Source organism: Podarcis raffonei, chromosome 8, assembly GCF_027172205.1.
Source record: "Podarcis raffonei isolate rPodRaf1 chromosome 8, rPodRaf1.pri, whole genome shotgun sequence".
NCBI classification, from domain to species: domain Eukaryota; kingdom Metazoa; phylum Chordata; class Lepidosauria; order Squamata; family Lacertidae; genus Podarcis; species Podarcis raffonei.
In genome coordinates, this window is record NC_070609.1 from 89,584,961 (window position 1) to 89,599,636 (window position 14,676).

At 50.1% G+C, this 14,676-nt stretch overlaps 1 protein-coding gene across 5 annotated transcripts in view; it reads right to left on the reverse strand.

The window, feature by feature from the left end:
* Positions 1–14,676, reverse strand: part of HK2 (hexokinase 2) — an 83,549-nt gene that overhangs the window by 32,540 nt on the left and 36,333 nt on the right. Inside the window, exon 1 of one of the 5 annotated variants that reach the window (XM_053401479.1) lies at positions 5,047–5,286. The exons of 2 other annotated variants lie outside the window; for them this stretch is intronic. In XM_053401479.1, the coding sequence (XP_053257454.1) occupies positions 5,047–5,109 (63 nt within the window). In that variant the 5' untranslated portion in view covers positions 5,110–5,286. Of the gene's footprint in view, positions 1–5,046; positions 5,287–14,676 lie in introns of those variants that run through there. 2 more of the 5 variants (XM_053401475.1, XM_053401477.1) reach the window with 2 other exon arrangements.

The window sequence follows — 14,676 nt, forward strand, 5'->3', positions numbered from 1 at the left end:
AGTTTATAGCTCAACAACGAAAGTCAGTGACTTATATAACATGGCTGCAGTGTTTCAACAGGCACATCCCAAGGGCAGTTCATGAGGAACTGGGATCCTGAACTGGAAAGAACCTGGGGAAAGCTGGAAAATAGAATAATAGAACTGTAGAATTGGAAGAGGCCACGAAGGTCATCTAGTCCAACCCCCCGCAATGAAGGGCATTTTCACCCAACCTGGGGCTGGAACTCATGACCCTGGGATTAAGAGTCTCATGTTCTACCAACTGAGCTGAGATTTGTGTTTACAGCTATGGAACCCTCTGGAAATTTTTACCTGCCCACCTCTTTCTTTGAAAGCAGCACATTGCTGGTTTCCATCAACCACAATAAAACTGCAGTTGGTCAATCAGGTCCCTCTGGAATAGCCTTACCCATTTCTGGTACTTCCAAGATACTTCTAGGTCAAGTCTGAATAACACAATGGATTAAGGTAAAAGGTAAGGTAAAGGACCCCTGAACGGCTAAGTCCAGTCAAAGGCGACTATAAGGTTGCGGCACTCATCTCACTTTCAGGCCGAGGGAGCTGACGTTTGTCCACAGACAGCTTTCTGGGTCATGTGGCCAGCATGACTAAACCGCTTCTGGCACAACAGAACACCATGATGGAAAGCAGAGCGCACAGAAACACCATTTACCTTCCCTCCGCAGCAGTACCTATTGATCTACTTGCGCCAGTGTGCTTTCGAACTGCTAGGCTGGGAGGAGCTGAGACAGAGCAACGGGAGCTCACCCCATCGCAGGGATTCGAACCGCCTACCTTCTGATCGGCAAGCCCAAGAGGCTCAGTGGTTTAGATCACAGTGCCACCCGCATCCCTAACCCAATGGATTAGAATTGTAAGAATCTGGGACTTTTCGTCCCACATTACGTAAGAACAGTTACTCACTTGACATCATCAAGTGCTCTCCAACCTTTTCTAATGCACCAACAAGGATGCAGGGGCTACCTTAAAAGGATGCCCTTTGGGGGTTCTATGTCTCTGACTGCACTAAGGGCTCTACAAAGTGCATGCAATACTTTTCCAAAGTTTCTTCCACACCATGTGCTGCATGGAAGGTAGGCAACACCACTGAGGTTCAAGCAGTTTGGTTTGCCAGGGTGTGTCCTGAACAAAAAGAAAGGGGGTGCCTTCCCCCAACCCTCCCCCCCAATTCTTTTCTGCCTCCTTATTTTCTGGGTCCCAAAATACACATATCCAAATGAGACCTGGTTGCTGCAGGCATGTTCCATTTTAAGTGGAAGAATGACTTCCAAAAGTGACCCACTTTGGACAGAAAATAGTTAAAAGCTCAGACCCTTCTCTCCTCAATAAGGAGGGACAAACTATTATTTCACAGGGAGCAGCAATTAACAAGATCAAAGGAATGGCCAGGCTGTGGCATACAGGCTGTTCCCAGGTTGCAACTAAGTAAACCATCAAAAAGAAGAATGCCAATTGTGCTACATTCCCTCTGTTACATCTTCATCTGCACAGAACATCCTTTACCAAATGGTGACCTCCAAATGCTCTTGGACTATAATTCCCATCAACCTCATCCACATGTAGGGTCTGTTTGTAGGTTTGGATGGGCAGATGAGGATGGAGGAGTGAGTCAATGAGCACTCAACCAAGGCAGAAGGCATCCTCTCTTGATAAGGTTTGAGGATTCCCCAACCTCATGGTCAGAATACAATTCCCACCAGTCAACATGGTTGTATGATGTTGATGTGTCCCCTGGTGCTGATGCAAGTTGAAGTCTGAAACATCTGGAGGTCAGCAGGTGGGCAAAGGGCGCTCTAATCAGAGGGAGCCAACTCTGATGCTATCTGTGATCTTTGTCATAACTGCAGCGACTTTCATAGCAATAGAAAGAGATCACATGAGCTCTCCATTTGTTATTTCTCAACCCAAGGTCAGAAAAGGAGACACGAGTTACGCAGTGTTGGCATATTTGCAGTCACATTCCTCCAGAGACAGAAATTAAAACCAGCGTAACGTTTTAGAGACTTGCATATGAAAAGGGTGGAGAGAAAGAATTAGAGCAAATAGTGAAAGGAAGCAGAGGAACCCCTTTAGCCTGGTGTCAAATAACCTTCTGCACATGTGGAAGGATGGTGCTTCCCCTCCCATCAGGGCAGGGTGTTCCCACACCCCAAACCTAGAGGAGAGGGAAGAAAATATCAAAACAGCTTTTTGGAAGTCCCTGGCACAGAGGGCAAACCTTCTCTGCCCTCCTCCCTGCTTTGCAAAAAGGATCTTTTCCTCCTCAGATACCCTGATACAGTGGTACCTCAGGTTACAGACGCTTCAGGTTACAGACTCCGCTAACCCAGAAATAGTACCTCGGGTTAAGAACTTTGCTTCAGGGTGAGAACAGAAATTGTGCAGCGGCGGCGCAGCAGCAGCGGGAGGCCCCATTAGCTAAAGCGGTGTCTCAGGTCAAGAACAGTTTCAGGTTAAGAACAGTTTCAGGTTAAGAACAGTTTCAGGTTAAGAACGGACCTCTGGAACGAATTAAGTACGTAACCAGAGGTACCACTGTAATTCTCACTAAGATTTCCTAAGTCAGCCCTGAGCCACAAGAAGAAAAGGGAGATGCCAGCTGCTCTTTTTTCCTCTGCAACTCTGGAGTCACAGGAAGGAGGAAAGCTGGAACAGTCCAACAGCTGGAATGAAGGGAAAGGAGCAGAGAGGAGTGGAAAAGGTTTTCCCGAGATCAAAAGCGCAGCAGAGGCAGCCCTTTGCCTGTGTGACTTTGACAGGCTGTTTGTATGTCTGTCTGAGGGATCATCTAGATCGCGGTGGTCCATGCAGCTGAGGCCTTTTTTTGGCAGTCCTCAGCAACATCTTATGCCCCTCCTAGCCCCCAGGCCACCTTCCCAAAGCTTAGTTAGTGCTTTCCCAGCTTTGGGAAGGCAGCATGCAGGCATCAAATTCTGGCCTTTCTTCCCCAACACCACCATGTAACAAGGCAGAGTGCGGCCGTAGGTTTTATATCCAAGTACACTCACTTGGTATGAAAAGTTAAGACTGCCCTGATCTAGATAGTAAGCCATCCAAAAGCAGAAGTGTCCCACTTGCATCAGTTCCTGTTGGGAGGCAACAGCTGCTTTGCTTCAGCTCTGTTTGCACACAAGCCAGCAAGGCTTGCCAGCAGGCAGGACAAAGTGGCTTCTGCGGACAGCACATCTGGGACACTGTGAAGTAGAGTCGTGAGGGGGCAGGCAGATCTGAGCCAGGATGCACAACCCCCGGGGGACATCCTCCTGCGTACAAGTCCCCCCACTCACTGTGATGGGGAAGAGGCTGAGGAAAATGTCTCCCTGCAAAATAGCAATCAGATCACTGGTCCATCTAGCCCAGTATTGTTGACACTGATTGGCAGTGACTTTTCAGGGCTTCAGACTGGGAGCTGCCAGAGATTGTTACCTGGCACCTTCTGCATGCACAGTAGTCGCTCTGCGGCCTGTCCCTGACGCTGCTTGGTCAAAGGGGCCATTTGGATGTTCTGCCTTGAGGATCAGAGGGTTTGGGCTGGTCCTGCTGGCAGCAAGTCACCCACGTCCAAGCGCTGCTGCTGTGGGCACTCACAGTGTTGGCACATTGTAGCCACTAGCAAGCTATAATGAAAGAGGTTGCCCTCTGTGGTCATCTGCTGCTCAGTGTCAGAAAGGCATTTGCAAGATTTGATAGCCAAGAGGTCACAATCCGGCTAACATGGAACCTTAAAGGCACCTAAAAACCCTAAATGAATGCATATTGCATCATTACAGGCAGCTGCACTCCACTCTGCACATGCCCCTTGCCAAGATTAAGCCTGGGTATTGGAAACGAAAAGCCAGCACAGAACCAAGAGGCAATCCTGCGCAGGTTTACTCAAGAAATACCACACAAAAGCTTTGCATCAGCATAGGCTCTGGAGAAGCATGCACACATCTATAAATCTTCATGTGGCATGTTATTTTTTTAAGCTACTGCAAACTCCTCTGTATTTAAATACAATTAATCTTGCTCCTGAGGCTCCAACCACACACACCAGTCTCTCCCACAGAGTTGCTAGGCCAAAAAAAGAAGTTTTCCCAATGCCTAAAGTTCTCAGAACTAAGCAAGCTTCTAAAAAGGTAGGTTTTAAAAGTCACTGCCTGGAGGCTGAGGTCCACGGAAGCGGATGCCACAAGGGGGCGGGGCGTAATTTTTAAGTGAAAACAGATTCCTTTGTTGTCTGCCGGGGGGGGGGAGATCATCCGGGATCCCTCCATCGCCAGTACCCGCTCCTGGCATCATAAAGGCTGGAAGAGGCCGGGGAAGGAGTAGCCCCAAAATGCTGGGGGGGAGGGGCGGCTTTCTTCCAATCCTATCAGGACATGGACTTTCCCCCCTACATCCTGAACCACTGAAGGGAGCAACTATCCAGAAGGAAAAAGCAGGATTGGGACCCCATTTCTTCCAGATAGTCGTGGAGGGGGGCGGCGCTCTCCTCTGCAATACATGAAAGTTTGGAGAACGGAACAGGCTTGAGTATTTTGGGGGGGAGGCCATAGTCCAGCCTCCCACCAAAGGAAGGGGAGAAAATGTCCCATCTGCATTCCACGTGGAAGCCGGAAAGAGCGCCTTGCATCTCCTGCTGCAGCTCAAAGACCCCACCAATATAATCCTATTTCTCCCCGCGCAGTGGTCAGATCGTAGCGGCAGCCGCCGCCGCCGCCCCTTCCCCCTGTCCCGGGAAACGGGGCGCCCAGAGCCGCCCAATCCACCCAAGACGAGAGGGTCCCTGGGTTCCCTTTCACGAGATCTCCGCGTCTCCCGCGCAGACGGGAATTCCCCGCTTTTACGCTCCAGCTTGAAAAGCACGCAAACGTTCCTTGCGCGTCCCTCTGAGCGCGTGCAGAGCGGCGCCCCCCCCCCATAATCGCGCCGCCGTTTCCCGAAAGGGCCCCCGAGCTGCCCCCACGTGCCCGCCCCGATCCCTCGCCCAGCCGGCCGGTCCCTCGGCGGGGCGTCCGCGTGGCCCCGGCGCGCCCTCACCCGCTGCACTTGGCTGTGGTTGAGCTCGGTGAAGAAGTACGCCAGCAAGTGGGAGGCGATCATGGCGCGGCGAGACGGGGGCCCGGAGCCCCGGAGCCGGGAGAGGGCGGCGAGGACGAGGCGGAGGCGGCCCTGCCTGGCTACGCGGCGCGGGAACAAAGTGGCTTCTTGAGGCTCGCCAGCGATGCCATCCTCCCCGGCCGGCTCCCGCGTGACGCGCCCTGCCCGGCGCCTCCCATTGGCCCCGGCCGGAGGGTGTGTAGAGCCTCAACCGAGGAGGAGGAGGAGGAGGAAGGCGGCTGCTCGGAAATCTCAGCGGCCCACCCAGGCGGCAGCAGGCTCCTGAGCGAGTGCAGAGTGCAGCGCCCGCCCCGCCCACAGCCCAGGCTCCCCAAGGAAAAACGCGCCCGGGAGGTTGTGGCTCCGTTTGTCACCCGCCCACCCATGCCCCACGCGAGGCGCTTCTACTCGGACACAAGTCCCAGGATCCGTGCCCAGGCTCTGAAAGCAACACAAGCGCCTGCCTGGGCATGGCCTCGGGTATCCGAATGGGTCCAATGCCCCACCCGGCCCTTCCCTTTGCACCTCCCTGGCCACGAGGGCGCTTTCTCGCCCTGGGCATCTTGCGCGGGGCGGCTGAGCAAAAGGAGCCCTAAAGGCGCGGCAGCAGAGAGGCCAGTTTGGAGATTGGGGCTCTTTATTGTCCTGCAAGTGCAACATCGGAAACTAGCTGCGCCCCCGTTGTGCATGGAGCCAGCGCCCCTCCAGGCACCGCATCCCGCTCTGACCCGCCGCGCACATGGCGCTCCGGCTCCCAGGTTGAGCTGAGGACTCGACGCGCCGCCCTGCGCTGCCCCGCCTCCGCCGGCGTCGTCACTCCGCCGGGGGCTGGCGAGCGTGCAGAACCGCACGACGCTCGCCTGAGCCGGGAGGGGCTGGCGCAAGGATCGCCGCCTGCCGGAGACGCGCGCGGCGTCGGGTTCCTGAGCGCGTGCGGAGTGCGGCGCCGGGGCTAGACGCGCTGCTTCGGAGTTGGCGGCCGGCAGGCGCGGCCAGAACTCTGAGGGGGACGCGAAGCTTACTCCCCTCCAGGGCCTCAAGGGTGGAGGAGCGAAATAGTTCTTATCGGGACAGAAAGCCATTTTAAATTCTAGTATGCGCCCTGAGATCGTGATGATTCTCCATTAAAAATGGCTTATATAAGGAAAGCTAAAAGTGCTTTTGGTGCCCTTTGAGAAAAGACTTCCAAATAGAAAGCTTTATGGTGCTGTCACGTTCTTTGGCAAAGATGGGGAACCTGTGGCCCTGCAGAGACTGTTGGACTCCCAACAGCATGGCCAGTGATCAGGACATTTGTGCCCTGTCCTTCAAGCCCAGAGGAGCTTGCATGCAATCAAGCATAGTATTTGGGGACCCCCACAAATTTCCCACTCCTCTTCTACAGGATGGGCAAGCAATCCACTCAAACAGAGCTGTCAATCAGGCTGTCAGTTATTTTGCAAGTGGGATTGAACCACATACCTGGCAAATTCAGTCAGAGACAGGAGACTTCCACACCACCAATACATTCCAGGGTGGATTCATTCACATGCTGTCAAATCCAGGTTGTGTCATTTTTATTTTTATCATGTATTTTGTATTTTTTTATATTGTATTTTTATGTTGCGAACCACCCTGATATCTACAGTTGAAGGGTGGTATACAAATTTTAATAATAGCAACAACAATAGCATATTTGGCTTTCTTGTGCAACAAAACCTATATCCACAAAACCCCTCCACCCCACCACCCCAGACAGTTTGCAATAAGGACCATGAAGGGGAAGATGCATTGAATATCTGAAATGATGATTGCTTGAACTAACATCATATAACCTCATTGTATAGTCACGGTTGTATAATTGAGAACCAGTACGGTGTAGTGGTTAGCATGCTGGACTAGTACCTGGGAGACCAGGGTTCAAATCCCCCACTTAGCCCACTGGGTGTGACTGCCGGTCGCTGCTTCTGAGCCTAACCTGCCCCCGTAGAGCTATTGTGGCGGAGAAGTATGTATGCCACCTTAGCTTCTAAACTAACAAATCAGAATCAATGCTCTTTAGACACACAACATTGTAGAACCTCCCGCCCTGCATTCTTTGTACAATTAAGTCAGAGTGAATGCTGAACAAACAAGTTGTCCAGAAGTGATTGTACTGCATTACCTGTGGTCTCTCCTCCAATGAAATGAAGGAAGAAACTGAAGATCTACTAGCTGAGTAGCATTAAGAAGCCGTGTGTCATTCTACCCAAATAACTCCATCTACACTACTGGACACCCTGCCCCATGCTGGTGCTAAACTCCCCCAATGTAGATTTATGCTGGCAAGTTGCACCCACAGGGCAGAGGGTGGGCACAGCCTAGTTTTGCCCCCCTCTAATCTCTATCATACCAGCAGCATGCCAGCAATAACAGTGGCTCTTTACAGTGGATCTGCAGCTGGTGGCTCATGAAGTTGATCATGGCAATGTCATTGGCTGCCTCCACACGCAGTGTTTGTGGACAGTGTAGTCCCTGACTGGGAGACCATGGCATAGATTCAAGTAATGCCAGGGACACACCTGCTCTTTTTACGTCGTTTCTCATTTGTGTGTATATATCCATTTAAAATATTGTGAAATTGCTTCTTAAATAACATGCTTCACAAAGTGCTTTATCACACTGAACCCCCAATAACACCATACAATATTATGAACATGAAGGGAGCGTGCTGGATCAGGCCACCCAGAGCCCTGTGGAGAACCCACAAGCAGGATTCAAGCACAGGAGCGCTCTTGCAGTTTCCAGCGACTGATATTCAGAAGCATTTCTGCCTGCGACTGTGAAGTCACAGCTTAGCCATCATGGCTAGAAGCCATCGATAGACAAATTCTTGGAGGAGGGAGCCAATTCTTTTTTAAAGTCATCTTTGTGGTTGGTAGCCACATTACCTCTTGTGGGAGCGAGATCCATGATTCTAACTATGTGCTATTAATTTTAAAACAAACAATCTGATCTAAAGCATTGCTGGCCATGGTGGCTGGTCCACTGCAGCATGTAGAGCTACCTCAGTCGCCCTCATCCAGCCCCCACCTATCCGCCTGCCTTCTCACCTCAACCAGCCTAGGGGGTGGCACTGGCCAAGGTTGTCCGCCTCCTCCTGCTCCTGGGGTTGCCCTTGGAAAGTCAGCAGGGAGGGGGGAGATGGGGACAAAACTAGTTGGTTCTGCCTCTCCTCTTGGCACTGACTGGCTCTAATTACTGTTTGGGCTCCCTGCCTTCCGCCCCATGAGTCCAGATGGGTGCCAGCCACTGTGGCCAGTCACTGTGTTTTCTTCCTTCCCCACAAAGCTGAATAGGTACAGGTGGTGTATCCGCAACACTGTGAAATTCTGAGCGTAAACCTGCTCTGCTCATCTGTGTAACATCCTACCACTCTTTGGCAAGAGACCTAGTGGTTAGAGTGTTGGGCCAGGTCCTGGGAGACTGGGGTTCAAATCCCACACTCAGCCATGAAGCTCACTGGGTGTCACCCTGGACCAGTCACAGCCTCTCAGCCTAACCTGCCTCTTAGGGCTGGTTGTGGGGGATTAAACAAGGAGAGGGACAACCACATGTGTCACTTGGAGCTCCTTGGAGGAAGAGCTGGGGTAGAAATGCAATAAATAAATAAAATGTGTTAGAATGGTTTTTTTTTGGGGGGGGGATTAAAGAGGATGAAACCAGCCCAGCTAAATCAGTAGCTGCAGTACTTTGAAATGATTACCCAATTTTGATGGCCAGTGATGGGGTTTTGATCTATGGAAATAATCTACAAAGATTGATGCATTTAATTAGGGAACAAGAAGTTAGCAGCAATTTAAGATATTAAAAATACCATGGAAGGTGGAGCTTGAGTGTGGTTTCACTATATCCTAGGGCCACAATGTTTAACCAGTTAATTAGTTGATTAAGGCTGTGGTTCCGTACACAGCTGCATGGGAGGAAGCCCCATTGAACTCAATGGAGCTTGTTTCAGAATAAACCTTCATAGGTCTATTACCTTATATAACTGGTCTGATTAATTGGATAGCAAATGTCTCAGAGCTTAATAGTAAGACAAGTGCCTATGGAAAGTGCAGCTGGCAAGAAGCAGCATTTTAAAATTATGAAGTCCAGGACCTCTTTTACATAGGAGGGTGACAGTGACTCTTCTGCCTCCAGGACGACACACACACACACACACGCTCAACCTCTAAAGTAGGGCCGGGCGATAACTGGTTTTCAATATCACGTTATATCATCAGCTAAATATTGTGATATATCATGATATGATATATATCATGAAATAAGGAAGGAACTACACAGAGGCAAACAGGACAATGTCCTGGCAACTACTTCTGCAAGTCCTCACAATCCACCGCTGCTACTGCCAGAACTCTCTATCACTGCCGCAAGGCCTTATAGGCCACGGCCATTACTGCTGCCACTTTCCATTGATTTGGACAAAATGGCCTTGTGAACCAATTTTGGGCAGGAAGTTCTGCAACAATCCATTGTAAATTGTAAATTGGAAAGTGTGCACTGGAAGGTTCAAGTGCCTGTTTCTACAAATGTTAAATTGTGTTTTGTGCTTTAAAAAACATATGTTTTTCAGAGAAATAAATATTTAGTTTCTTCATGGTGATTCACTTTGTAATTTTATAGCTCTCCTCTTTTAAAGGGCCTTCTTCCTCTCCCTTGGACTGTGCCCTCTGAATCTAAAAGCCCCTCCCAGGGCATCTGTCCTGTCTAAATATAGCCTCGATCCAGTTTTATTGAATGCTGTAAAGGGCATGGAAGAATTAATACTTCCTGGGGAGCCTTCTGTACAGCAGCACCTTGACTGGGTTTTACAATCCCTCGCAATCACTCTCTAAGGCAAGTCATTTAGCACAGAACCGAGAGGGAGACTTTGTTCTCCCAGAGGACATTAGAGGTGTGTCTGAACCACACAGGTACAGGGGTGGGCTGATACGGCTGGAAGCCACTCCACGAAAAAACAAGACCCCTGCCCAAAGAAAACTGTTTAGGAGAAGAGTTGGGAGAGGGAGTTATTGCCACATTTTTTAAATAAAAAGGTTCTAGGCTGGAACCCTTTTTGAAGTGGAAAGAGGCAGGTTCTTATGTGAAGTTCCTCAGAATCTAATGTGGTCCAAATCCAAATGGAGATTCATCACCAGAAGAGCACCAGACAGTGGTCCATTCAGTTCAGCATCCTGTTCTTAGATGATCCAGACACTGATCTAGCCCTTATATAGGGAAAGATCCTTGGAAGTCAAGCCTGCTACTGTCACAGATGCTGGTGCTGTTTAATCTTTTCAGCATGACACTACGTCATTCACTGACTCCTGCTAAACCCCAGGCAAAATGAATGCGTGACTCAGGCTCAATAGAATGGAGAACATCTGCCCTTTGCTTGTAAATGACTTTTTAAAAACCCATTTCAAATAAGATACATGCAAACAGTGGATAGCTAAGCCCTTTCCTCAAGCATCTTGGTAGGTTTGCACAGATAAAATATGAACGGCACTCTCACTCCCAGTCCATCTAGCCCAGCATCCTGTTCTCACAGTGGCCAACCAGATGCCCAAATGGGAGGCCCACAAGCAGGAGATGAGCACAAGAGCAACTCTCCCTTCCTCTGGTTTCCAGCAACTGGGATTCAGGGGCATTGCTGCCTCTCAGCATGAAGGCAGAGAAGAGCTGTCCTGGCTAGTAGCCCCTGATAGCCTTCTCCTCCGTGAATTTGTCTCATCTTCTCTTAAAGCCTAGGATGGTGGGAGTGAGTTCCATAGCTTAGCTATGCATAATATGAAGACGTACTTTCTTTTATCCGTCCCAAATCTGGATGTGTTACTGTTAACGAAGCAAGCCAGCTGCCCAACCTTTTGCTTTGCCAGCACTGAGATAGTTCCTCCTCTCAGGCTCACGTTCGAAAGACATGATGCAGGAGGGAAAGGGGAGGGTTGGGAAGAGGGGAAGCAACCTCAGAGTGACAGCTTTGCCTTTGCAGATTCTGGCCATGGGTAAGAGCAGCAACCCGTGGCTGATCTCGGTGGCAGCTCTGGCTGCTGTGCCCTTGATAAAAAGCAGCCTCATTGTGGCTTCCACCTGAGGATCTGTGGGACTTGTGGTTCTGTGGTTGGAAAGTGAGATGCTTTTACTAAAAGATTCTGACCACAATTCCCAGAATCCCTTCAGAGAAACCTTTGAAGGTGCCTCAGGTGGTAGAATCCTGTGAGCGTGGCACCACACACACGCACCCCACTGCCAGAGAAGCAGGAAGAAGCAGTGGCAACTGAACTCCTGTGAGATTTCGCTGCAGCTGCTGCTACATCTTCACCTCACTTTTCCCATGGCAATGAACCGCCCCTCGCTGCTGCCACTAGAGAAGCAGTAAGAAGTGGCTTCTGTGTTCTGACGAGATCTCACCGGAAACCGAAGCTGTGTGGCTCCAGCAAGCAGGACTACAGCGGCCATGAGAGGACAGCACCTTCCCATTTCGCCTCAGGCAGTGAAACAGAATGTGTCCTGGTCATTTTACAGTTTCTTGAAATAGAAGCAATGTTAGTCAGGCCAGTTTCCAAAGGGTAGAGAAGAGGCAGAGCACGTGGGGCGGGATGTGGGCAGAGCAAAGCATTCCTGCTGCTTGGCTGCTCAGGAAGACAGAGCTCTAGGCTCCTGGAACACAAGCGGTCCTACCACCCTCATATCTGAGGGCAGCATTTCAATATATAGGTATCTGTCTATATACATAAAAGTGTAATGCTGTCATCACACGCAGCCCCCGTTGGAGGATTTGCAGTGTCACATCACAATCTTGGAAATGGTGTTGGGAAAATGAAAGGGGCACTTAGTAGTTGCATTGGGGTGGGGTGGGGAAGTTCTAGAGGGTTAATGTGGGGAGAATGGTGGGGGGTTGGTGAGTAGAGTGAGCAAGGACACAGCACCGTGTGTGTGTGTGTGTACACATATATATGACGGATCAGTATTGCTGCAGGGGTTCATGATGAAGAATACTGACAACTAGGGACAAAACTAGAGATCACAGCTCACTGGCAGAGCACATATGTTGCATGCAGGAGGTCCCAGGAAAAGTCCCTGGCATTTCCAGTCCAGCCAGCTAGTGATGGAGAAGGTGCTTCTCTGTCCGAGTCCCTGGAGAACCATCGAGAATACTCAACAAGAATCCGGATGAACAAATAGTCTGATTTGATACAAGGCAACTTCCATCATTGGCTCCTGCTACTGCATTTTAGCATTTATCACACTATAGCATTTTCACAGGCATTTGTCTCCATAATTATTTTACAACAGCCTTGTAAGGTAGGCTAATATTACGATCTCCCTTGTTGCAGATGGGAGAAAGGCTGAGACAAGAGGCACTTACATAAACGTGAATCCAGATGCCAGTAATCTTGGCGTGAAAACACACCCAACATTTCCTTGCCCATACAGGGCTCAGAGGGAGCCGGTTTTTCCAGCTTTGCACACAGCTGACTGCCTATCCTTTGTGTCAGTCATGAGGTCTCTCCCTTTATGGGAGGACGGCTGTGGACAGGGTCACTTGGCTGGACTTTGCATCAGTCAGAAAGTTACTTCCCCTTTCCCACAGAGTAGTAGACAAAATGTGCTTTTTCGAAAGTGCATGTCTGTGTGTGCAAAGGGAGAAGTCAGTAAAAAAACGAAAGCCCACTTGAATCATCAGGGCAAGAATGACCTGAAACTAAGCACACATGATGTATCGGTACAGGAGTGGCCCCCCCACACCCCGACTGCAGTACCCACTAAGAACATAAGAGCTGGCTGGATCAGGCCAATGGCCCATCTAGTCCAGCATCCACAGTGGCCAACCAGATGCCTGTAGAAGACCCCACAGACAGGGTACAAGATGAACTCTCTCCTTCTGTGATTTCCAGAGACTGGTATTCAAAAGCATCGCTGCCTCCAGCAGTGAACAATGTAGCCTTCATGGCTAGCAGCCATTGACAGCCTTGTCCTCCATGAATCTGTCTACACCTCTTTTAAAGCCATCCAGATTAGTGGCCATCACTGCCTCCTGTGCGAGGAGTTTCACAGCTTAATATGCGCTGTGTGAAGAAAAACCTTGTTTCATCTGCCCTGAATCTTCCAACATTCAGCTTGTGAGGATGTCCAAAGGTTTAGTGGGATTCCCCTTCCTTGTAATATGAATCCAGTGGTTTTGGTCCAACCCTCCGTAGCAGCAAAAGCAACCCTGCTCCATCTTCCATGTGACAGCCCTTTTGCACCCAGGTGAGAGGGTGCAAATGTGGGTGAGCAGAAGAGCCGTGCTTGCATTTTAGAGCAAGTGGGTGGGTAGAGGCCCCTTTCCAGGGGCTCAGTTGTGTGAAAAGGACTCACGGTTGCCCACAATGGCTTCATATTTGAGAGAAGAGGACTGGAGTGACTTTAAAAGCCATTCAGTCTTGCTCCTTCACACCCTATACCCTATAATGCAATTCACCTGGGATTTGTGCACCAGACCAAGAATTTGTTGACAGGAGGCCTCCCTGAAAGAGCACGTGGGCAGAACTGCAAGGCCGGGTCAGAAATCTCCCTGTCCCTGGTAACCCAAGCATGCTGGTCTGGTATAGAAGCTGCCACATGCCTGCCAAGCTGCGCCATCAAAATGGTGTGGAAACATTTGTCCTCTGAGACTGACCACTGGTCCTGATAGCAGCAGGTGCTCCAGCTTGGGTTGGACCTCAAAGTGTGGGATCCTGTGGCCCCCAATGACCAAGAGAGCAGCAGAAATTGGAGGAGGCATCAGCACCAGAGATGTTCTACACATACCAGGGTCCATCAGGTCAGATGCTGGTTGCTGCAGCATCGCTTCTTCCTTCCTTCCTTCTTCTTTTAAAAACCATATAGCCGAGGAATGGGCAAGGAGGCATGAACATGGTTGCAAATGCTCATTTTAGTAAAGCTTTTCTAGTACTTATTCCCAAATGTTTGGCAGCAGGAAACAAGACAGCAGCAGAAAACTCCTTTTTATTCCCGTAGTCATGTTGGTGCTGTGAGTTTTTATCAATGTGAAACTGCATATGCTCAGAGTATTTATTTTTGCAGTCTGTGTTGGCCAGCTGTTTTCTTGCTTTTTGCTCCAGCTTATCAGGAAGGCAGATGCAGTTGCAAAGCATATAATGGCTGAATGGGAGAGAAGTGTGATTTGTGTGCTTTGCAACTGAAGTAATGCACCAAGCTCCCCACCGCCCTCCATGCAAAGTCCGCCAGAGCCAAGCAAGAGGCAGCAGCCAGAGGCAGATTTAGGGGAACACAACACAGAGCCTATGGGGCGCTACAACTATGATGTAGAATGGAAGGTGAGAGGTGCACACAAGAGGTGCAGCAGCTACGTAAGACCAGAGGGGCCCTCCTGGATCCTTAGACCCCGTTTCTGGCCATATCAGGGGAGCAGGAAGCTCTGGCCAGCCATTCTCCCCATGTGCCAGCTGCCACACTGCCACCGCAAGGAAGAAGGTTCAGGAGTCTTGGTGCTGCTACTACAAACCCACTGCTCTTCCCTCCTCCAGTGACCGCCACTTGCCTTTTCCCATCTAAGCTCCTGCC